At 38.3% G+C, this 23,208-nt stretch overlaps 1 protein-coding gene across 1 annotated transcript in view; it reads right to left on the reverse strand.

Annotated features, from left to right (window-relative positions):
• Positions 1-23,208, reverse strand: part of LOC144380926 (leucine-rich repeat-containing protein 37A-like) — a 31,038-nt gene that overhangs the window by 7,061 nt on the left and 769 nt on the right. The window contains exons 3-7 of the mRNA XM_078066385.1: positions 22,109-22,180; positions 18,097-18,168; positions 17,345-17,425; positions 6,892-6,963; positions 6,247-6,321 (exon numbers count right to left, since the gene is read on the reverse strand). Coding sequence (XP_077922511.1) covers positions 6,247-6,321; positions 6,892-6,963; positions 17,345-17,425; positions 18,097-18,168; positions 22,109-22,180 — 372 coding nt within the window. The remainder of the gene's footprint in view (positions 1-6,246; positions 6,322-6,891; positions 6,964-17,344; positions 17,426-18,096; positions 18,169-22,108; positions 22,181-23,208) is intronic.

Consider the following 23,208-nt stretch of genomic DNA (forward strand, 5'->3'; position numbering starts at 1 on the left):
CCCACATAGAAAGCTTCAAACCCACATGCTTCACTGGTGAATTCTACCAAACATTTAAGGAAGAAATAATGCCAATTCTACACAAACTCTACCAGAGAATTGAAGAGAAGGGAAAACTTCCCAACTCATTTTTAAGGCCAACTTTTGCTTTATGAAAACTAGACAAAGACATTACAAGAAAAGAAAACAACAGACCAATATCTCTCATGAGCACAGATGCAAAATTCTAAACAAAATTTTACTATATCAAATCCAACAATATATGAAAAGATGCTAGCTACATTATGAAGTGGGGTTTATCTCAGGATTGCAAGATTGGTTTAATATTTGAAAATCAATGTAATTTACCCAAGTTAATAAACTAAAAAAATTATACAATCATTGTAATAGACGGAGAAAAAGTATCTGACAAATCTAACATCCATTCCTGATTACAAATTAAAAAAAAAAGAAGCCCTTGGCAAACTGGGATGGAAGGAAACTTCATCTTGATAAGAGACTTCTACAGAAAAAACCCGAACATCGTATTTAATAGTGAAAGACAAATGCTTTCTCTCCAAGATCAGGACAAAGGAAAGGAAGTCTTCTCTCATTACTTCTATTTGATAGTGCACTGAAGGTTCCAGTCAGTGCAATACAGCAAGAAAAAGAAATAAAAGGTATTCAAAATGGAAAGGAAGAAGCCAAACTATCTTTATTTGCAGATAAAATGATTATCTATGGAGAAAACCTGATGGAATCTATAAAAAGGTTACTAGAACTAATAAATGAGTTTATCAAGTTTGCAGGAAAAAGATCAATATACAAAAAATTAATTTATCTCTAATACCTAGCAATAAACAATTAGAAATTGAAATTTTAAAAAATATTACTTATAATAGCATCAAAAGTATAAAACACTTAGAAAAGTCTGAAAAGATGTAAAAGGCTTACACACTGAAAACTATAAAATATTCCTGGGAAAAATTAAAGAACACCTAAATAAATGAAGAGACATAAAGTGTTCATGGATCAGAAGATTCAATATTGTTAAGATGTCAATTCTCCCCAAATTGATTTACAGATAAAAATCCCACCAGACTTGTCTGTAGAAATTGGCAAGCTAATGCTAAACTTCATATGGAAATGTAAAGCTCCTAGAATAGCCAAACAGCTTTGAAAAAGAAGACAAAATTGGAGGACTAACACTACTAGATTACAAGACTTCTGAAGCTACACTTTCAAGACTTTGTGATATTAGTATAAATTTAGACAAACAGATCAAAGAAACAGAATAGAAAGTCCAGAAGGAAAGAGATATGAACAACTTATTTTCAGGTTCCAAGGCAGTTGAGTGGAGAAAGGATAGTCTTTCCAACAAATGGTGCTGGAACAACTGGATATCCATATGCAAAAAAGCAAACATCAATCCAAACCATATACAGAAATGAACTCAAATTGGTTCAAAGATCCAAATATAAAACCTAAAACTATAAACGTCTCAAAGAAAACACAGGAGACCTTGTGTTGGGCAAGATTTCTTAAGATATGACACCATAAGGATAGCCTACAAAAAAAAAATGGATAAATTGGACACCATCAAAATTAAGAATTTCTATCTTGCAAAAGACACTCTTAAGAGAATGAAAATACGAGCTACAAAATGGGAGAAAATACTTAGTAAATTACATATTTATAGAGGACTTGTTTCCAGAATATATAAAGAACTCTCAAAATTCAATAATAATATAGCCGAAAGACAAATAAGCATATGAAAAGATATCTGACATCATTAATTATAAAGGAAATGCAAATAAAAGCCACAGAGATGCCACTATACACCTATTAAACTGTCTAAAATTAAAAACACTTACTATAGCAAGTATTAGCAAAAATGTGAAGAAAATGGAAACCTCATACATTGCTGGTGGGAATGTAAAATGGTACAACCACTGTGGAAAATAATTTTTTAAAAACTTAACCACACACTTACCATATGAACCAGCCATCCACTTCCAGGTATTTACCCCAAGAGAAATGGAAGTACGTATCCATACAAAGACGTGTACGTACACACACAGAAGCGCTATTTTTAATAGCCGAAAATTGGAACAAATCAAATGTTCATCAATGGTGAGCAGATAAATTGTGGCATATCCATATAATGGAATACTATTCAGCAATAAAAATGAATTATTGATATACATAACAACATGGATGAATCAAAATAATTATGATGAATGAAAGAAGCCAGTTAGAAAAGAGTACTTACCACATGATTCCATTTATATAACATTCTAGAAAATGCAAACTAATTTTTAGTAACAGAAAGCAGATCTATGAGTACTACCCAAAGCAATCTACAGATTTAATACAATCCCTATCAAAATTCCAATAGCATTTTTCACAGAACTAGAACAAACCATCATAAAATTTGTATGAACCACAAAAGACCCTGAATAACCAAAGCAATCTTGAAAAAGAAAAACAAAACTGGAGATGTCACAATTCCACAATTCAAGTTATATTACGTAGCTGTAGTAATCAAAACAGTATGGTACTGGCACAAAAACAGACACATAGATCAATGGAACAGAATAGGAAGCCCAGAAGCAAACTTACAATTATATGGTCAATTAATCTTCCACAAAGGAAGCAAGAATATGCAATGAGAAAGACAGTCTCTTCAAAAAATGTTGTTGGGAAAACTGGACAACTATGTGCAAGAGAATGAAACTGGACCACTTTCTTACACCATATACAAAAGTAAACTCAAAATGGATTAAGGACCTAAATGTGAGACCGAAAACCATAAAAATCCTAGAAGAGAGCACAGGCAGTAATTTCTCTGGGATTGGCTTTAACAACATCTTTCTAAATATGTCTCCTGAGGCAAGGGGAACAAAAGCAAAAGTAAACTATTGGGACTACATCAAAATAAAAAGCTTCTGCATAGTAGAGGAAACAATCAACAAAACTAAAAGACAACCTACTGAATGGGAGAAGATATTTGCAAGTGACATATTCAATAAAGGTTTAGTATCCAAAATATATAAAGAATTTATACAACTCAACACCAAAAAAACCCCCCCAAATAATCCAATTTAAAATGGGCAGAAGACATGAACAGACATTTCTCCAAAGAGGACACACAGAGGCACCTGGGTGGTTCAGTCGATTAAACGTCCGCCTTCAGCTCAGGTCATGATCTCAGGGTCCTGGAATCGAGCCCCACATAGTGCTCCCTGCTCAGTGGGGAGTCTGCTTCTCCCTCTCCCTCTGCCTCTCCCCCCGCTTGTGCTCTCTCCCAAATAAATAAATAAAATCTTTTTCTTTTTAAAAGAAGACCTACAGATGGGGCCAACAGACACATGAAAAGATGCTCAACATCACTCATCATCAGGAAAATGCAAATCAAAACCACAATGAGATATCAACCTCACATCTGTCAGAATGGCTAAAATAAAAAACACAAACAACAAATTCTAGTGAGGATATGGAGAAATAGGAACCTTATGCACTGTTGGTGGGAACGCAAACTGATGCAGCCACTGAGGAAGACAGTATGGAGGTTCCTCACAAAATTAAAAATAGGGGCGCCTGGGTGGCTCAGTTGGTTAGGCAACTGCCTTCGGCTCAGGTCATGATCCTGGAGTCCCGGGATCGAGTCCCGCATCGGGCTCCCTGCTCGGCGGGGAGTCTGCTTCTCCCTCTGACCCTCCTCCCTCTCGTGCTCTCTGTCTCTCATTCTCTCTCTCGCAAATAAATAAAATCTTAAAAAAAAATAAAAAATAAAAAAAAAATCTCTGCAAAATTAAAAATAGAACTACTCTATGATCCAGTAATTGTACTTCTGGGTATTTAACCAAAGAATACAAAAACACTAATGCAAAGGGATACACGCACCTCTCTGTTTATTGCAGCATTATTTATAATAGCCAAATTATGGAAGTAACCTAAGTGTCCATTGATAGATAAATGGATAAAGAAGAGATTCATATATATAAATTATGGAATATTATTCAGCCATAAAAAAGAATGAACTCTTGCCATCTGCAACAACATGGATGGAGCTAGAGAGTACAACGTAAGTGAAGTAAGTCAGTCAGAGAAAGTCAAATACCATATGATTTCACTCATATGTGAAATTTAAGAAACAAAAAAAATGAGCAAAGGGAAAAAAAGAGCAAGAAAGAGAGAGACGAATCGAGAAAGAGAGAGACAAATGAAGGAACAGACTCTTAATTATAGGGAACAAACTGATGGATACCAGAGAGGACAGGGGGTGGGAGGATAGGTGAAATAGGTGAGTGCATCAAAATTTAAAAATTAAAAACTTCTGGTCTTCAGAGATAGAACAGAATGAAGACAAACCACAACCTGGGAGAAATTTGCTGAACACCTATCTGAGAGAAAGGACTTTTTCCAGAATATAGAACATACTCTTAAAACTCAATAATATGTATCCAATTAAAAAATGGATTTGGGGGTGCCAGGGTGGCTCAGTCTGTTGAGTGTCCGACTCTTGATTTTGGCTCAGGTTATGGTTTCAGGCTTGTGGGATTGAGCCCTGAGTCAGGCTCCATGCTTGGCGGGGAGTCTGCTTGAGATTCTCTCTCTCTATCTCCTTCAGCCTCTCCCCCAACCACACTCACTCACTCTCTCTCTCTTTGTCTAAGATAAATAAATAAATCTTAAAAAAAAAGAAAAGGAAAAGAAAAAATGGATTTGAAGGACACATCATTTAAAAAGGTATCTGTACATGGGGTGCCTGGGTGGCTCAGTGGTTAAAGCAGCTGCCTTTGACTCAGGTCATGATCCCAGGATCCTGGGATCGAGCCCCGCATTGTGCTCCCTGGTCAGCGGGAAGCCTGCTTCCCCTCTCACACTCCCCTTGCTTGTGTTCCCTCTCTCGCTGTCTCTCTCTCTCTGTCAAATATATAAATAAAAATCTTAAAAAAAAAATAAACTGGTTCTCCTGCAATTAAAAAAAAAAAAGGTATCTGTACATGAATAGACACTCAACATCATGAGCTATTAGAGAAATGCAAATTAAAGCCACAATGAGATACAGCCTACATACATACCTATAAGAAAGTCTAAAAAAAATTTTTTTTTGAAGATTTTATTTATTTATTTGAGAGAGAGAGAGAATGAGAGACAGAGAGCATGAGAGGGAAGAGGGCAGAGGGAGAAGCAGATCCCCTGCTGAGCAGGGAGCCCGATATGGAACTCGATCCCGGGACTCCAGGATCATGACCTGAGCCGAAGGCAGTCGCTTAACCAACTGAGCCACCCAGGCGCCCTAAAAAATTTTTTTAACTGAAATACAAGGTGAAGATCTCATACACTGCTGATTGGAATGCAAAAAGGTACATCCATATTAAAAACAGGTAAGCAGTTATTTTGTGTGTTTTTTGTTTGTTTGTTTCTTTTTTTAGAGAGAGCACACACGTGGGTGCGTATGAGCCGGGGGCGGGGAGGTGCAGGGAGAGGAATAGGGAGAGAGAGGATCTTAAGCAGGCTCCACATTCAGCGTGGAGCCCAACTGGGAGCTTGATCTCACGACCCTGAGATCATGATCTAAGCCAATATCAAGAGTCGAACACTTAACCGACTGACCCACCCAGGTGCCCCCAGGTAAGCGGTTTCTTAAAAAGTTAAATATACACTTAGCATATGATGTAGCAATCCTACCATTAAGTATTTTACCTCCGCCAAAATGAAAACATATGCTCACGCAAAGACCTGCATGTGACTGCTTTTAGCAGATTTATTCATAATAGACAAAAAACTAAGAACTCAAATGTCCATTAACTGATGAATGCATAAACAGACTGGTGTATCCATACAACTGGAATACTACTCAGCAATAAAAAGGAATGAATTGCAGATAGATGCAACAACCTTGATGAATCTCAAAAGGATTATGCTGAGTGAGAGGAGCCAATCACAAAAGACTACATACTGTATGATTTCATTTATAAGACATGGTGGAAAAGGCAAAAGTATAGGGACAAAAATGAGGCTGGTGGCTGCCAGGGGCTGATGGTGGGAAAAGGGGATTGACTGCAAACAAAAATGTTCTAGATCTCAAATGTGGTGGTGGTTACGTAGCTATATGTTTGCCAAAACTCATCAAACTGTATACTTAAAAAGAGTAAATTTTATTAAATGAAAATTATACCTCAATAAATCTGACTTAAGAAAAGAATCAAACAAACATAAACAACTAAGTGAAAATAAACATAAGAAAAATCAACTTACAGTTTTTCCAATTCAAGGGTCATCATGAGGATGCTCTCAATTGTTGGAAGTGACACCTGTGTTGTTCCCATGTCTCTGAAGGAGAAAGTCCAAACATGAATGATACCAAAGACAAAAATTCTATACTTAAAAAGAGACTTAACAACATGTGATTAGTTAAATTCCGTCAAGCCAGCTCAAGAGTTAACTCGCTATGGACAATAAGTTCAGAGAACTTTTATTGAAGAAATTTAAATTTATGTGCATCATCCAATTTATCACCTTGGTGATGAACAGGACAATCTCTTTTTACCATTATCCTACTTCTCATTCTCAATTGCATCCACCTCTCTTGATTAATCTTTTTTTTAAAATAATGTACATCTTATTCCACTTTGCTTTTTGAGACAAATGATATTTCTACATACATGATAAATGATATTTCTGCATACATCTGCATGTTCCATATCTGTATGTGTTCTTCAATACTGCTTTCTTCCTCTGCAGGCTGTCTTGCCCATATACATTGTTTCTTTGCCAATAATTCTTATTTCAATAACCCAGTTAAAATTTAAATTATGACTTTTTAACCAAAATGCAAAATACTTAATCTTTAAAAAACAGCAGAAATCATCTCATGAGCCATGAGATTGTTGTAATACTTACAAATATTTTAATGCCGGCAATTTAAAAAGATACGAATCTTCAACAGTTGTCAGAGGGTTATGATTGAGAATTCTGAAAAATGCAATGGAATTAAAATTATCTGCATTTTCAATAACTACCATGAAAGTTTATGTTCATTTTTTTGGTATGGGACTTGAAGGTTAAAAGTAATCATTTTCTGCCTTTGCCTATAAATCTGTAAAGCAGTCTTCCTTTGGGAACTATCCAGGTCTCTGAATGATAAAGTGGGAAAGAGAAAAAACTTTTTTTTTAAGTGGACGGCAAAGAAAAACTATGCCAAAGAACTTTTCAGGTTGAAAACCCCAGAAGTGACTACACTAGTAGGAAGCCCTGGCTCTGTAGGAAATACCATTTCTAGTGTCCTCCATGATTTAAGGTGTTTTTCTCTTATCTCTAGAAATTTAAAAAATTCCACAGTTTAAACCACGCAGTGAAAGACAAAAAGAGGACCAATTCCTCAGTTTTGGAGCCAAACAATAGGGGCTAAATGTAGGAGGAACTGGTGAAAGCTATATCCCGCCACATGTTCCGTGTACCCTTGTATCACAGCCTTTGTCATGGCATGTAATCACCTGTTTCCTTGTCAGTCTCCTGGACTGTCGGCTCCTTGAGGGCAGGGACCATACTTGATTGTCATTGTCCCTGTGCCTGACATAGTGCTTGTTATTTACTAGTTATTTAATGAATGTTTGTCGAATAAATAAATAACATTTTTTCATTCTTTGACACAAGTTTTTATTCCAAAATGTTGAATACATTTTCTTCTCAATGCTTTAAAAACAAAAAAGGTAAAAGAAATAGGAAGAAAAGAAAATCTTCCTTGAGGTTGACTATACTCAAGAATCATTACTGTACTTTTGCCAAATATTAGAAAGATAATCATCACAACCAATACTATTGGACTGTAAGGCATCTGTGATCAGCATTTCACATTTAATCCTCACAATAACCTTATGTGATAGATATGATCATTACCCCGTTTTACAAATGAGGAAACTGAGGTACAGAGAGGTTATGTAATTTGTCCTAGATTGTCAGGAGAGTCAGAAGCAGAGCTGGAATTTGAAATCAGTTTTGACTTCAACGCCTGTGTTTAACTCGTATGAAGAAAAGGGGATTTCAAAATAGCTGTTACCTTAAACTTAACTTTGAGAGCACTAAATATAGAAATACTTTGTTGAACTTCATCTCTCCATCTGGGAGAGCTTCTCTGAGAAATACATTTTCTATTTTTATTCCTTTTCTCTAATCATCTCACATGATTAAGTGTTTAATTAGCCAATGGTCATTGAGACTTTAGAGATTTAAAAAACCATGTTATAGGCAAATCAGCTAAAATGGGAAAGTGAGGACATCTGAAAATTCATCTCTCATGAAAGCAACAACAACAATGACAAAAACTGGCAAAAAAGGTCAGAATTAACTTTGTTAGAAGTTTGGAAAATTTAACCAATGGGCTTGCAGCAACCCAGAGAGCATTTATTAAATAAAAACTAATTTCTGTAAGAACAGTGAGCTCTGTTGTTTTAACTTGTCCTAGACCTCTGCTCTCTATCCTGATGGTCGCCTTGAAAAATAGCCCACATCCCAGGGGAGCAAAATGGAGCTGGAGTTCCTTAAAGCCTCATTTTCTCTTTTTAAATTTTATTATGTTATGTTAGTCACCATACAATACATCATTGGTTTTTGATGTGGTGATCCACGATCTATCATTTTCGTATAACACCCAGTGCTCCATGCAGTACGTGCCCTCCTTAATACCCATCACCGGGCTAACCAATCCCCCCTCCCCCCTCCCCTCTAAAACCCTGTTTGTTTCTCAGAGTCCATAGTCTCTCATGGTTCATCTCTCCCTCCAATTCCCCCCCGCCCCCATTTTTCCCTTCCTTCTCCTAATGTCCTCCATGTTATTCCTTATGTTCCACAAATAAGTGAAACCGTATGATAATTGACTTTCTCTGCTTGACTTATTTCACTTAGCATAATCTCCTCCAGTCCCATCCATGTTGCTGTAAAAGTTGGGTATTCATCTTTTCTGATGGCTGAGTAATATTCCATTGTATATATGGACCACATCTTCTTTATCCATTCATCTGTTGAAGGGCGTCTCGGCTCTTTCCACAGTTTGGCTCTTTTAAAGCCTCATTTTCAAAGAACTGTCATTGTTTTACCTGTATAGTGGGTTCCCTGGAAAACCTCGCTTGAAAAGCTTGTCTTTGACCTCACTGAGAGCTGCACAATGCTAAAAGCCTCTTCTTCTCAAGGGGCATTTTTAAAAAACAATTACAGGTAAATGTTTTATCCTGGTGGTCGTGTGAGGCAATGGATTAACAGGCGGGACAAAAAAATAGCTTAACCAAAAATCTTAAAAGGAAAAAGCTGAGAAATAAGATGTCCACAGAGACTTTGAAATGCTTCAACATATTCCTGGGAAACCAGAAGACCACAAGACATATTCCTAGGAATGTAGGAAAAAACTTAGCACTAATACATGGGGTCAGCAAGGTTGCAGGATACAAGATCAATGTGTAAAAATTAGCTGTATTTCTATACACTAGCAATGAGTAGTCCAAAATGAAATTAAGAAAACAATTCCATGTATAACAATATTAAAAAGAATAAAATACTTAGGAAAAAATTAACCAAAGAAGTACAAGACTACACTGAAAACTATAAAACATTGTTGAAAGAAATTAAAGAACATCAAAATAAATGGAAAGATACACCACGTTCATGGATTAGAAGAAAATATTGTTAAAATGGCACTATGCCCCAAACTGAACTATGGTTTCAGCACATTCCCTATCCAAATCGCAGCTGACTTCTTTCCAGAAATTGGCAAGTTTATTCTAAAATTCATACGTCAAATCAAGGGACCCAGAATAGCCCAAACAATCTTGATAAGGAAGAACAAAGTGGAAAGACTCATGTGCCCTGGTTTCAAAACCCAATTCAAAGCTACAGTAATCATAGTGGGATACTGGCATAAGAATAGACACATAGGGGCGCCTGCGTGGCTCAGTCGTTAAGCGTCTGCCTTCGGCTCAGGTCATGATCCCAGGGTCCTGGGATCGAGCCCCGCATCGGGCTCCCTGCTCAGCGGGAAGCCTGCTTCTCCTTCTCCCACTCCCCCTGCTTGTGTTCCCTCTCTCGCTGTGTCTCTCTGTCAAATAAATAAATAAAATCTTAAAAAAAAAAAGAATAGACATATAAATCGATGGAACAGAACTGACTGTCCAGGAATAAATACTCACATTTATGGTCTATTAATTTCCAACAAGGATGCCAAAACAATTCATTGTGGGAAGACTGGTCTCTCCAAATGGTGCTGGGGCAACTGTATACCCACATACAGAATAATGTGGTTGGATTCTTACACTTCATACCATATATAAAAATTAACTCGAAATGGACCAACTACCTAAATGCAAGAGCTCAAGTTATAAAACTAGGAATCTTTCTGACCTTGGATCAAGCAACAGCTTCTTCGACATGACACCAAAAGCACAAATAGCCAAAGGCAAAATAAATAAATCGGACTTTATAAAAAAACAGACTTTTGTGCTTCAAAGGACATTATCACAAAAGTGAAAGACAACTCACAGAATGGGAGAGAACATTTACAAATCATATGTCTGATAAAAGTCTAGTATTCAGAATATCCAGAATATAAAGAACTCTTACAACTCAATAAAAAGACAAATAATCAAATTTTTAAATGGGCAAAGGATTTGAAGAGATGTTTCTCCAAAGAAAATACACAAATGGCCAATAAGCACATGAAAAGATGTTTGATGTCTTAAGTCATTAGGCAAGTACAAATCAAGGCTATAATGAGATATTACTTTACACTCACCAAGATGGCTATAACCAAACAAACAGACAACGATAAGTGGTAGCAAGATTATGGAGAAACTGGAACCTTCATACATTGGTGGAAACATAAAATGGTGTAGTCACCTGTGGAAAACAGTTTGGCAGTTCCTCAAAAGGGTTAAACATAGAGTTACCACATCACCCAGCAATTCCACTTCTAGGTATGTACCCAAGAGAATTAAAAACATGTGTCCACACAAAAACTTGTATGTGAATACTCACAGCAGCATTATTGATAATAGCCAAAAAGTGGAAACAATTCAAATGTCTCATAACTGAGGAATGAACAAAATGTGATGTATGTATACAAGGGAATATTATTCAGCCTTAAAAATGAATGAAGTACTGAGACATGCTACAACATGGATGAACCTCGAAGCTAACATGCTGTGTGAAAGAAGCTAGACACACATTTCTATGAAATGTCCAGAATGGGCAAATCTACAGGGACAGAAGGTAAATTAGTTGTTGCCAGGGCCTGGGAGGAAGGGAGAATGGGGAGTCACAGGTGATGGGTATGGTATTTCTTTTTGGGGCTGATGGAAATTCCCTGGCATTAATGCTGACTATTGTCTGTCAAAGTATACCATTGGACTGTATACTTTATAATGTTGTATATTATATTATGTGGATTATATCTCCATTAAAAAAAAGAACCATATTGTGATAAATAGAGCACCAGTTGTCAGAAGACCAAATATGTTGGTAGGTGGAGAAAAGAGGAGTAAAGACTCAGACTCTTCCACAACGGAGGTCAGAGGGTGCCAATGGTGAGGCTGGGAGCCATGCTTTTTCTGGGCGGGGGCGGGGGTTCGGGGGGCAGCGGGGGGGGGGTGGTGGGGGTGGGGGGTGGGAAGAACCATGCATTTTTGTTCTTGCCTTGGAAACTCCCCTATTCTTCTTATTCTAGCCCATTCTTCTAGATTTTTTTCAGTACCATTAACATGTTGGATTTGTAACACTAGTTACAAAGAGGAAGAATGTGAGTGTCACATGTCTGGTTAAGCACAGTTCCTCAACTTTGAGGCTTTGAATGTCCTTTGCTTTGAAAAAAAAATTGGCATTAAAATCTATAAGCTCATTGGTGGGCTCTGTGCAAGTGAGTTCCTCCACCTGTGCATCTTTCTCTGTTTTAAAAATGACTATAAGGCATTATGTAGCCAAAACAATTTAGCAATTAGTTATCCTTCCCCCCAAATTATCTCAGTTCTCTAACCCTCCACTCTTTCCTGGGTGCTCACCCATGGCCTTGTATCCATCAGCTCAGTGTTTCCTCTTAACCAGACAGCCCTTGTCCTACTGAGATTAACATCCTGCGTTTATCCCTAGTGAAACCAAAATATAGGGCCACTCTAAATTATCCTATTTCCTCCTCCTGTCTTTTGTGCTGTCTTTTCTTCATGAAAGCTGTGCCTGGGGGGCGGACAGAATGAGAACTGACTCAACAGTTTACATGTGGGGGACTCCACAGTAACCGTTTTTCTACAAATCACAAAACGAATGGTTTTAGATGCACTGAGGACATCACACTAGAGACCATTTCCCTTTCAGTTCAATTCCCTCATTTTACCGATAAAAGGTGTGCTGACTCCTAGTCCATCAGCTTTTTGATATTCACGGGCTTCTAAATGATTTTTAAAAATATACCTTACTTGAAGAGGAAAACTCAAGTATTTTTGCAAAAGCCTTTTGCTGTAGAACAACGGGACAGATTAAAGGTAGCTCACAAAATAAGGGAACATTTCTTAGCTGTTATTTTTTTTTCTCCAAATTCTTCTATACAGGTCCAGACAGAAGGGCTACGTTTCCTTTCTATTAACTGAGGAGACAGAGAAGAATTGAGGACTGAAGCATGTCATCACTGTCCTGAATGTACTGAAATCCTAACAGGTTTAGCTGAAAAAATGTCCAAAGCAGGCAGTGAAAATAAATTTAAAATAGGACCAACTCCAAACTATCTATGCTAGAATCCCAAGGCAGGCAGGGAAAACTGGCTCTTTGGAGGAAGGCAGTCCAAGAAGTAAGCAGAGTGACCTAGAACCTGTTCCAGTATGTTTGAAGTACTTGGGGATGGAGTAACCCCTTTCCTCTATTCATCTACATAGGTCCATGAGCCACGAGAACATGACTCCCCATGTGAAGCTCCTCAATACAAGACATCTAATTTCATGACGTAAATCCTTTCTCGGGTGGGAGGGGAGGGCGAAGTCTAAAGGATCTGAAATTGTGGGCCCATATTTTAATCAAAGTTCTGAGAATAGCTTTGAAGAAGAGTTCCTGGCAGTGAGGAACAGCAGAAGAAGCAAGGGCCTCTGGAATCAGGAAGACCTAGGTTTGAATTCTGGCTGTGACATCCTGGTGAAGTGACTGGAGTAACAAACATCTCTGAGTCTCACTTAGCACCATTTACTTCATAAGGCAATTTGAGGATTAAATGAAAGAGCATGTGCAAAGCACCTCACATAAGGCTGGGCACAGAGTAGGTGCCTAGTAATAATGATGTTACATTTGCACTGGGCAGTGAGCAGAAAATCTGGGGATGCCCAGAGGTGGCATGGCCAGGAGCTCCAGAAGCATGCGACTGTCGTGGGGAAAAGGAGCTCTCTTCCCCAAAAGGTCCTATTCCAGTTAGAAACCAACTCCAAGAGACGATGCACAAAACACCAAATAGTCATCATTCAGCTCCTAGTCCAAGGGAATGCGGAGTTGCCTTACTTGCAAAGCTCCTAGGCGGTTCTGCCACTTGTTAACAGTGTGAACCTAGGCAAGTGACCCAACGTCTCCGAGTTTCAATTTCCTCATCCCCAAAGTGGGGATAACGATATCTACATTGCAAGAGCTGTTGGAAACATGAAAATGAGATACAGTGTGAGAGAGCATGTATTGAGCATTTTCCATGTGCCAGGCACTATCTGAGAGTGTTGGGCACACTATCTTGCTTGTACAATACGTAAAGGTCCCTAGCCTAGTGCCTGAAACACAGTAAGCGCCTACTAGAGATAGGTCATAAAGAAATGTTAAGGGGCAGAGGAAGAACTACTCTGCTTCCAAGAGAAAGAAGATATGTTGTTAGATATGTGGGAAGAAGGGATGCGGCTGGGAGAAGGAAAGTATGGTAGTTGCTGGGTAGGACTATCTCAAACCTTTTGAACTATTACAAATAGAAAATAATAAAACAGCCACCCGAAGTTCCCTCAAAGGACAGACCCGAGTTATTATTTTCATCCTGAATGTTTATGCCTTTCTGAATCGGAGAAGAAGCTGCCAGGATTTCCAGTACATAGCAAAAAGTGATGACGATACCCTGCAGTGTATACACTTGTGTGTGCACACAGCCGTCTAAAGGAAACCGATGCTGGATGACGGGGGAGCATTAGGGTGTCTCTGTGACTGCAGCTCGATTTGCCTTCACCGTGTGGCCACAACTACCTCAATGGTATTCTCAATAGTGGGGTAAATAATTCAGTAGGGATAAGGCTTAGATTTTCCTCATTCTCTCTTAGTGCTTATGTTCTTGGCACAACACTGATGCACCACAGACAAGCCAGCATGTGGATGTGCTCTATGTGGATCAGGTAGAACCCTTCTATATTGCAGAGTCCTTCAGTTTCTAAAATCATGGAGCTTGTATTGTTAGAACCAATGAAGTGACTAAAAGAATTTTAAAAAATAAGCCATCAGTTTGGACCTGTGTAGGTGAATGAAGGAGAAGCACTTTAAAGTCAGAAAAAAAAGTATACTTAACATTTAGGATTATCAACCACTGCTGGTTTTCCATAATATATTTCATTCCTGATTTCATCTGAAAGAGATATGATTATTACTACCATTCAAAAAGTGGTACCTTATTAAAACAAAATGTAACAAAAAACCCCGAAAGTGGTACCTTATTAATAAGCTCTTGGAATGTCTTTGAGCTGGATTTCAGTTTTCTGTTTTGCCAGCACACCAGAGAACAGGCTCATTGGGTTTCTCCACCAAGAGGTATAACGTCTCAAACTCACCACCTTTACTAAGCACTCTATAACACCAAGAGTCTCTTACGAGAGCCTGAATTTCATTATAGTTAGGTGGGAAACGTAGGAAGAAATCGGGTGGAATCAGTTGATAAAAATTAATGGATTCACTGAAAAACATTCACCAAGTGCCATGCCCACTCAAAATACACTTTACCACGCTGCTAACTAGTTCACTCTGTATTTATCAATAACTTAGAGGCTTCATGCAGGAAACTTACTGAGTTATAGTTATCTGAAACCCAGGGGTAAATCAAGGATCTTGTGGGGCCTGAACCTCATCTACTTTGGGAAATCCTGTCTAATAAAAACATGCAAAATTATGAATACAAAAAATTGCTAGGACCCTCTCCCAAGACCTTGGAAGGGGCCTGTGTAAGCAAGGAGCCCTGAAGCGTAAGTTCAAGATAAATCCACCTCAGCTGGGGCCTCTAAGTTTTACAAACTAAGTTAATGCCAGAGAAAGTATCGTTTCAACTTATAAACACCCCGGTAATATGTCACATAGGTAATAACATGACTTAATTCAAGGGGTAGCACCTTCCCTTGGCAACTTGCCTTTGAAAAGAGATGCAATAAAGTCTATATCTCACTATGGCAAACATTTCCCGAAGCAGACTAGCTTTGTCTATTAGAAAAATGTGGCTCCAAACAAAGAAGGAGCCTCGCCCCCAGTACACACTTACTATACTGTGATTTCTTTCGGAAGGAACCGTGAATTAGTTTCAGTAGTGCAGCTCTATTCAAATCATGTGACATGTGTATGAATTGATTTTCAACGCCAGCTAGCTCTGGTTCTTTAATTACCTTTTTCTGTCATTTAAGATGCACGCAGAAACTCAACACAAACAAGTTGTTGCCTCATCCATTACGAATCTTTCCTATCCCGCAACCCATTGCCTACTTTGTCACCCCCCCACCTTGGGACCCTGCTGTACAGATGCCCGCAGGACTCCCGTGTGCCTTCCCCTCAACACCCATCTTCCTCCTTCTGGTATGAAAGTTTCTTGGGAGCAGTCCCTGTCCCGTTCTTCTTTGCACCCCCAGTACTTAGTACAGTGTCAACATATGGTGGGCATGGCACTCAGTGAATGTTTTTCAGTGACTCCATTAATTTTTATCAACTGATTCCACCCGATTTTTTCCTATGTTGCCCACCTAACTATAATGAAATGCAGACTCTCGTAAGAGACTCTTGGTGTTAGAGAGTGCTTAGTAAAGGTGGTGAGTCTGAGACGGTATACCTCTTGGTGGAGAAACCCAATGAGCCTGTTCTCTGGTGTGCTGGCAAAACAAAAAACTGACCCTGAGGACTCCTTCCCCAAGTGAGGCATCAGCAAATTAATGAGAGGAGAGAGGAGGCCACTGCAGATGGACATCGGCGGCAACAGTTACTCAGCTCCAGACACACCCTCAACACCTTCATCTATTCTAAAATAAACTGTGTGAAATTGTATTTCTGAACCACGAGACAGGTAAGATAGTCTTTTCCAAAGTCAGGGTTAGAGGAGGATCTTCACCTTGTGTCTAAAATCCCACTCAGGCCATTGAACATACCCACTTATGACTTGCTATGTCACAGAGAAATCACGGAATTTTCCAGCTGAAAGGGAATAACACGCTTCTTACTGAAGAACAGCCAGGAAAGAAAGCATATGAAATTAGGCTACAGCAATGTATTTTCTTCATGAACGTTTTTCACACTCCAACTTAGCAGAAACACATCTTTTTCCATACCTCCATACCTTTCCATACCTTGCTATTGCCCCCAGATCATTTACTTCAGAGGTATATACTTTTTGCTCCGGGTGACTGGGGAGAGAAGTGTCCTGTGGTAAGTTTTCAGGAGTTCTTTCTGCTTTACCATTTAAAAGAAGCTGATGGCTGAGGAAGGACACACACTTTTGCTCCCTGGAGAACTCTAAACTTAGAGTTCTTTGAAGCTTTTTTTGCATGTATTGAAGCAGTTAGGAACTTTGCACATGAGCAGGAATCTGAGTTATAGTTATCTGAAGTTACTGAGTTATAGTTATCTGAAACCCAGGGGTAAATCAAGGATCTTGTGGGGCCTGAACCTCATCTACTTTGGGAAATCCTGTCTAATAAAAACATGCAAAATTATGCTAAACTAAGTTCTTTGAAGCTTTTTTTGCATGTATTGAAGCAGTTAGGAACTTTGCACATGAGCAGGAATCAAAGTTAAATTCAAAAGTGGAATTTCAAGGACCACGCACCTATTGGAGAAGCATCATTGTCCTGGAGTCCCAGGATAATGCTGATTTGGGTGTTATTTGCTTGGGGTCTTTTATTGCCCGCACCAAAGCTGAGTACTAGAGAAAGCAGAGTGTGCCATTTATGAGACAGACAAGTCTCTTGGCCTCTTTGTACCTTAGTTTCCTCATTTGAAAAAATGAATAGATTTTAAGACATACTTTTCAGAGTTCATACTAGGCTTATTATACCCACCGAACCAATAACTGTATGATGTTTTTACACATAGTTATTGTTTTTTACATGTATTCATTTTCTATTTCACTTACACTTTGTGTAAAAACTGCATTCCATGCCAGGCCTGAAATGTTCCAAAGCTCAGTTCCGTGAGTAAATTGCAACCAAGATTTCTAAAAAAAAAAAAAAGACACAAGCAAAAGAAGAACAAAAGATATTCTTTCAGAACATTTATCCTTTGGCAGTGATTCCAATTTATATATGATGAAACATAACCTCAATACTCTCTCCATACACTGAAGAAATCTCACTATGGAAGATACTTACTTTTTGAAAAAAACTTGCACGAAAGATTTATACTTTCATGTTTATACGTGTGGTGCATTAGATACAAATCAGTCAGTGTTCTATAAATACTTGTGTCAAGTAATCTTTATTTCTCTAGAAAAATGTTTCACAACATCAGCATTATTGACATCTATGGTTGGATCGTCTTTGTTAGGAGGGGCGGTCCTGCGCACTGTGGGGTGTTTAGCAGCCTCTGCCCACTAGATGCCAGTAGTTCATCTACAGTCTGACAACCATAAACGTTTCCAGACAGTGCCAAATGTCACCCGGGTGCAAAATGACCCCGGTTGAGAACCACTGCTCTAGAATGATTCAGTCTGATCTATATAAAATTCTCACACTAATCTTTGCTACAGCCAGAAAAGATTTGCTACATAATTTTAGTAGCTTTCTACTAATAAAATTTCAATCATATTTCAAAATGATTATAACAAAGAGGCTTACAATTAAGTTTAACAAAAATTCCAAGTATAATGAAATTATATTTGTAATTTACATAAACTGCAAAAAAGGTAGTGCTTCAAATGTACGTCTTTCAATAAATTGTATTTTATTGCAGGATAAATCTCTAGAAAAAGTAAAAGGAAAATATTGCCTCAATTATCTATTAGATATCTAATGAGTAGGATGATAGTATTGAATAAGTAGCTTTTGCCTAAACTCTGAATCTCAGGAATTGTTTTTTGAACCTTCCAGAGCCCCTAACTCTACTTACTCTGTCCTCACCTCTCTTAAAAGAGTCTCACCTTCAAGATCTTCATAAATAAAATCCACAACTATAGATCTTGATAGATCTTGGAAGGAATCTCTCCTGAGAGCAGGAGAATTGATTAGAGGATCTTTTGTGGTCTCATCAATTTCTAGATTATGAGGTCAAAGTTTTTATCTCCACATACAATTATAAATTCTTTTTTCAAAAGATTTATTTATTTATTTATTTCAGAGAAAGAGAGTGAGCGAGCGAGCGAGAGAGAGCACAAGTAGGAGGGGCAGAGGGAGAGGGAGAGAGAATCCCAAGCAGACCCCGCACTGAGCACAGAGCCCAATGCGGGGCTCCATTTCGGGACCCTGAGATCATGACCTGAGCTGAAACCAAGAGTCAGATGCTCAACCAATTGTGCCACCCAGGCGCCCCTATAATTATAATTTCTAATATTAAAAGGGATATTCTCACATTAGCACAACTTCTTGGTTTAGTTCTATTTTTCTAGGCCAATTCAATAGCAGAAGAAATAAAAGATATCCTTTCATTTAACTTGAAAGGAAATCACTCCTCTAATCAATACATAACTTTGAACTAACTCAGAATTATATTATCATATTAATAGAAATTCATGTTTGGTCACACACTGCCTTAATAGTCCATGAATTTATTAAGTGCTTCAGTTGCAGGTAGTGAGACAACAATAAAAACCACATGGTACTGGATTTTTATTTGAAAACACCCATTCTTGATTATAGCTGACCCTCTTACTTCCACTCATCCCAGCTTAGTTCCTCACTTTCCACCTAGTCTTCTGATGGCCATTGCCATATCCAGTCTCTCCCTTTCTGATCCATCCTACACACAGTTACCAGATTAATTCTCCCGAAGTGGTTCTCGAATACCAGCATCACTTGGGAACTTAATCAAGATGCAAATTCTCAGCCCTACTGTGGACTGAGTAGTCTGTAATCAGTAACTGTGTTCTGACAAGCCCTTCAGGTGACTCTGCTGTAGGCTAAAGTCTGTCCTGGAGCACTGCTGTGATAACCCAGTAGCTTGGCATGCTATCCATGGCCTTCAAAATCCTAGAAGATCTGGCTCCAACCTCCTACTCTACAGGTACAAGATATTCCTGCATTTGGCCTTTCTCCCATTCTCCTTTGCAAGCTTATTCTTCCCAAGATGTCCGTCTGATGATACCCAATAGCTCTTCAAGGTCCTGTTCTAACAGCATTGCTCTAGTAGCTTCCCTGATCCAACGTGAAGTCTTTTTTCCCTCATCTGTGTTCCAAAAACAACTTCTATCTCTCATTGCCCATATCCATTTCTCCTTCTCCTTCTCCTCCTCCTCCTTCTCCTCCTCCTCCTCCTCCTTCTTCTTTTTAAAAAATTTTTAAGTAGGCTCCATGCCCAACCAGGGGCTTGAACTCATGATCCCTAGATCAAGAGTCACATGCTCTACCGACTCAGCCAGGCAGGCACCCCAATTTCTTTTTAATATACTTATTTTGGCATCCCATGTCCACTGAGCATAAACTCCTTGAAACTATGGACTAGTTGTGTTCATCTGCATTGCCTACCATGTTTAAAACTGACACAGGGACATAAACTCAAATATTTATAAAATAAACAAATAGCTGGGTAATGAGTAGCAGAAGCAAAATGACTGTTTTAAAAGAAATGTAGTTTTATGACTTTATGGCTCCCTCTTCTGCACCTCTCCGGCACCTTGTCCGCTTAGTGCTTTACACATTATGGCTTGAGCTTCTGTTTATTTTCCTTGTGAGATCATGAGTTCCTACAAGGGTCAGAAGCCTGTGTTAACCATCTGTGAGCCTATGATACTGGGCACAGTGCCTGTCATATTAGCTTTTGATTGACATTTTTTTAAATGAATGAGAATACTTCAGCTAACATGAAGTAATTGGTTTACAAAGTATTTCACAGTAGAAGTAATGAAGGACCTAATCCATCGAGCAGTTTATCTCATTTGTTTTTTTCCAAACTGTGTTTGTAAGGTTTGGAGTCCAGATGGCAGAGGTATCCAAGAAGACCAATACAAGAGTGGCTGTTTCCTAAGACTTGGAAGGTTTGATCATTTAAAAGACTATTCTTAATATCATATCAGGCTCTTTTTACCCACTACCCTTAAACCTTCTACATTTACAAGAAGAATCTATTTGCTAAAGAGCATCATTAATAAGGATTAATGACGTACACAGCTCCGGATGCCATGGACAAAGAAGAAAAATTGAACCAGGCATCTGGGTGGCTCAGTTGGTTAAGCGTCTGACTACGGCTCAGGTCATGATCCATCCTACACACAGTTACCAGATCCTGGGATCTGTACAGTTAACAGGTCCTGGGATTGCGTTGTCCCGCATCAGGCTCCCTGCTCAGTGGGGAGTCCTCTCCCCTTGCTCCTCCCCCCTGCTCATGCTCTCTCTCTCACTGTCAAACAAATAAATAAAATCTTTTTAAAAAATTAAAAGAAGAATAAAAATTGAACCTTCGTAACAAAGAATATAGTATCCCTGTATGTCTAAATCCATAGAAATACCATGCAAGCATTTCCTCCTTTACAATGAGGCTGGAGAGATTTTATTTTGTAATTTGTGAAGTTAGGGGCATTTCTGATATGTTTCTTTAGCGTAAACATTTCTAACTATACCACTTAACCATCATTTTATTTTATTTTTAAAGATTTTATTTATTTATTTGTGAGAGAGAGAATGGATGAACGCACAAGCTGAGGTAGCGGCAGGCAGAGGGAGAAGCAGGCTCCCCGCTGAGCAAGGAGCTCGATAGGGACTCGATCTCAGGGTCCTGGGATCATGACCTGAGCCGAAGGCAGATGCTTAACCGACTGAGCCACCCAGGAGCCCCTTATTTTACTTTTTTTTAAAAAGAGGTTATTTTTCTCAAGTAATCTCTATACCCAATGTGGGTTTTGAACCTACAACCCCGAGATCCAGAGTCGCTTGCTCTACCAACTGAGCCAGCCAGGCACCCCTTAACCATCATTTTAAACATCTATTTTTAATATTGGTATAAGAATTCCCACACTGAAATCCTTAATCTGTTCTCTTGGTAACTTAATATGTACTTGATCATACTGCTTACATAATTTACCTGCTTAGTTAAATATTTAATATTTAAATATTTAATTGAGCTTAAATTTTAAAAAAATTCTGCGTTAATGGCATTCAAATTAATCTAAGTGTTCTATATTTTCTTGTCCTGTAGGTGATAATTTGAGGTTAACTTTAATTCCTCTCATTTTATTAAACCAACTTTTAAAACCTTTTCTGTAAAAGCCAGATAGTAAATATTTTGGGCTTTGCAGGCCACATGCCGTTTCTGTTGCATATTCTTCTCTTCCTCTTCTTTTCTCTTTTATAGCCCTTTAAGAATGTAAAAATCATTCTTAACTCATAGGCTGTATAAAGACAGCCCATGGGCGGGATTTGATCCATGAGCCATAAACTAAATATAAATGTAAGCAGATGGTATATGAACACGTAGGAAACAAGGTACATATGGGTGTCCATAATTGCTCAGACCTCATTACCCCTTTTGCTCTATAACTGTAGGGTCTTTTTCTGTCTATATCTTGTATATAAAATTAAAAAAACTGAAAACGCATAGAAGACATTTAATGCTAGAGATGGGTTGGGGCCCTACAGACTTACAGAACTGTAGAATTTTATTGTTAGAAGAAATTGTCGCGATTATCTAATTTGAACCCCATATTTATTTTATAGATAACTAAAAAGTCATAATAAATGATTAATTAACTTACAAATACTGGAGGGATAGTAGGCCTTGAAATGAGTCCTTATGTAATTCGGTCAAATTATTTTCACTGAGAATTCTGAAAAATGAAAAGGTTATTTTTGCATCAAAATGCAAAATAACTACAACTATTTACTACCTAGGATTGACTTCCATATGGGAGGGGAAACTTGGGTAATGGTGCCCCGTAAATACACTAATTCTTATTTAATTTAGGAGTACTGATCTCTGCTCTGTTTCCATTCAAATCCTTCTTTTCATGTACTCCTTTGTGTCCATCTCTCTCCATCTCTCTCTCCCTCTCTCTCTCTCTCTGTCATACACACACACACCCCTATCTACTCTTTGCACCAAAATGCATATTTAATGCCTACTCTCTGGATCACAAAGTCTCTGCTAGAACCCAGCTCTGGGTGCCAACAACCCTGGCAGAACTGCCATTTCCTCCTCTCTTTTCCCAAATTCTATTCGGAAGCCCCATACACAACTATAGCAGTGTGGCAGAGAAAGCCGTTCGTTTTTTTTTCTCCCCGACTAAAAACTATTTTTGAGAACTAAAACAATGTTCATTAATAAATGTTCAGTTTAATAATTATCAAGCAAATACCCATGTAACACCATTCATGTCAAGAAAAAGCCCTGCCTGCATCCCAGAAGCCCCCAGTGTGCCCCTTCCAATCACAACCCTCTCTCTGATTCCCCAGAAGTAACCACTATGCTGACTTTAATAACAATTTCCTTGCTTTTCGGTTTTTTTTATTTTTTTAAAGATTTATTAATTTGAAAGAGAGAGGGAGGGGCAGAGGGAGAGGGAGAGAGAGAATCTCTAGCAGACTCTCCACAGAGTGGGGAGTTGAAATCTCAATTTGGCTACTAATTTTTTTTTATCAGAAATACTTGACTGTATTTAGATTTCATAAAATTTACAGTTGAAAAGCTAACATCACATACCCACATTGTTGCAAACATATTTAAACATTTTCTAATAACTGTTGAGTATCAGTTTTTGAATTTAAATTTTAAAATAATTGAAATTAAACATTCAGCTCCTCAGTCACACTAGCTACTCCCAAGTATTCAGTAGCCACATGTAGCAAGACATGCAAT

The sequence above is a fragment of the Halichoerus grypus genome, chromosome 2 (genome assembly GCF_964656455.1).
Source record: "Halichoerus grypus chromosome 2, mHalGry1.hap1.1, whole genome shotgun sequence".
NCBI classification, from domain to species: domain Eukaryota; kingdom Metazoa; phylum Chordata; class Mammalia; order Carnivora; family Phocidae; genus Halichoerus; species Halichoerus grypus.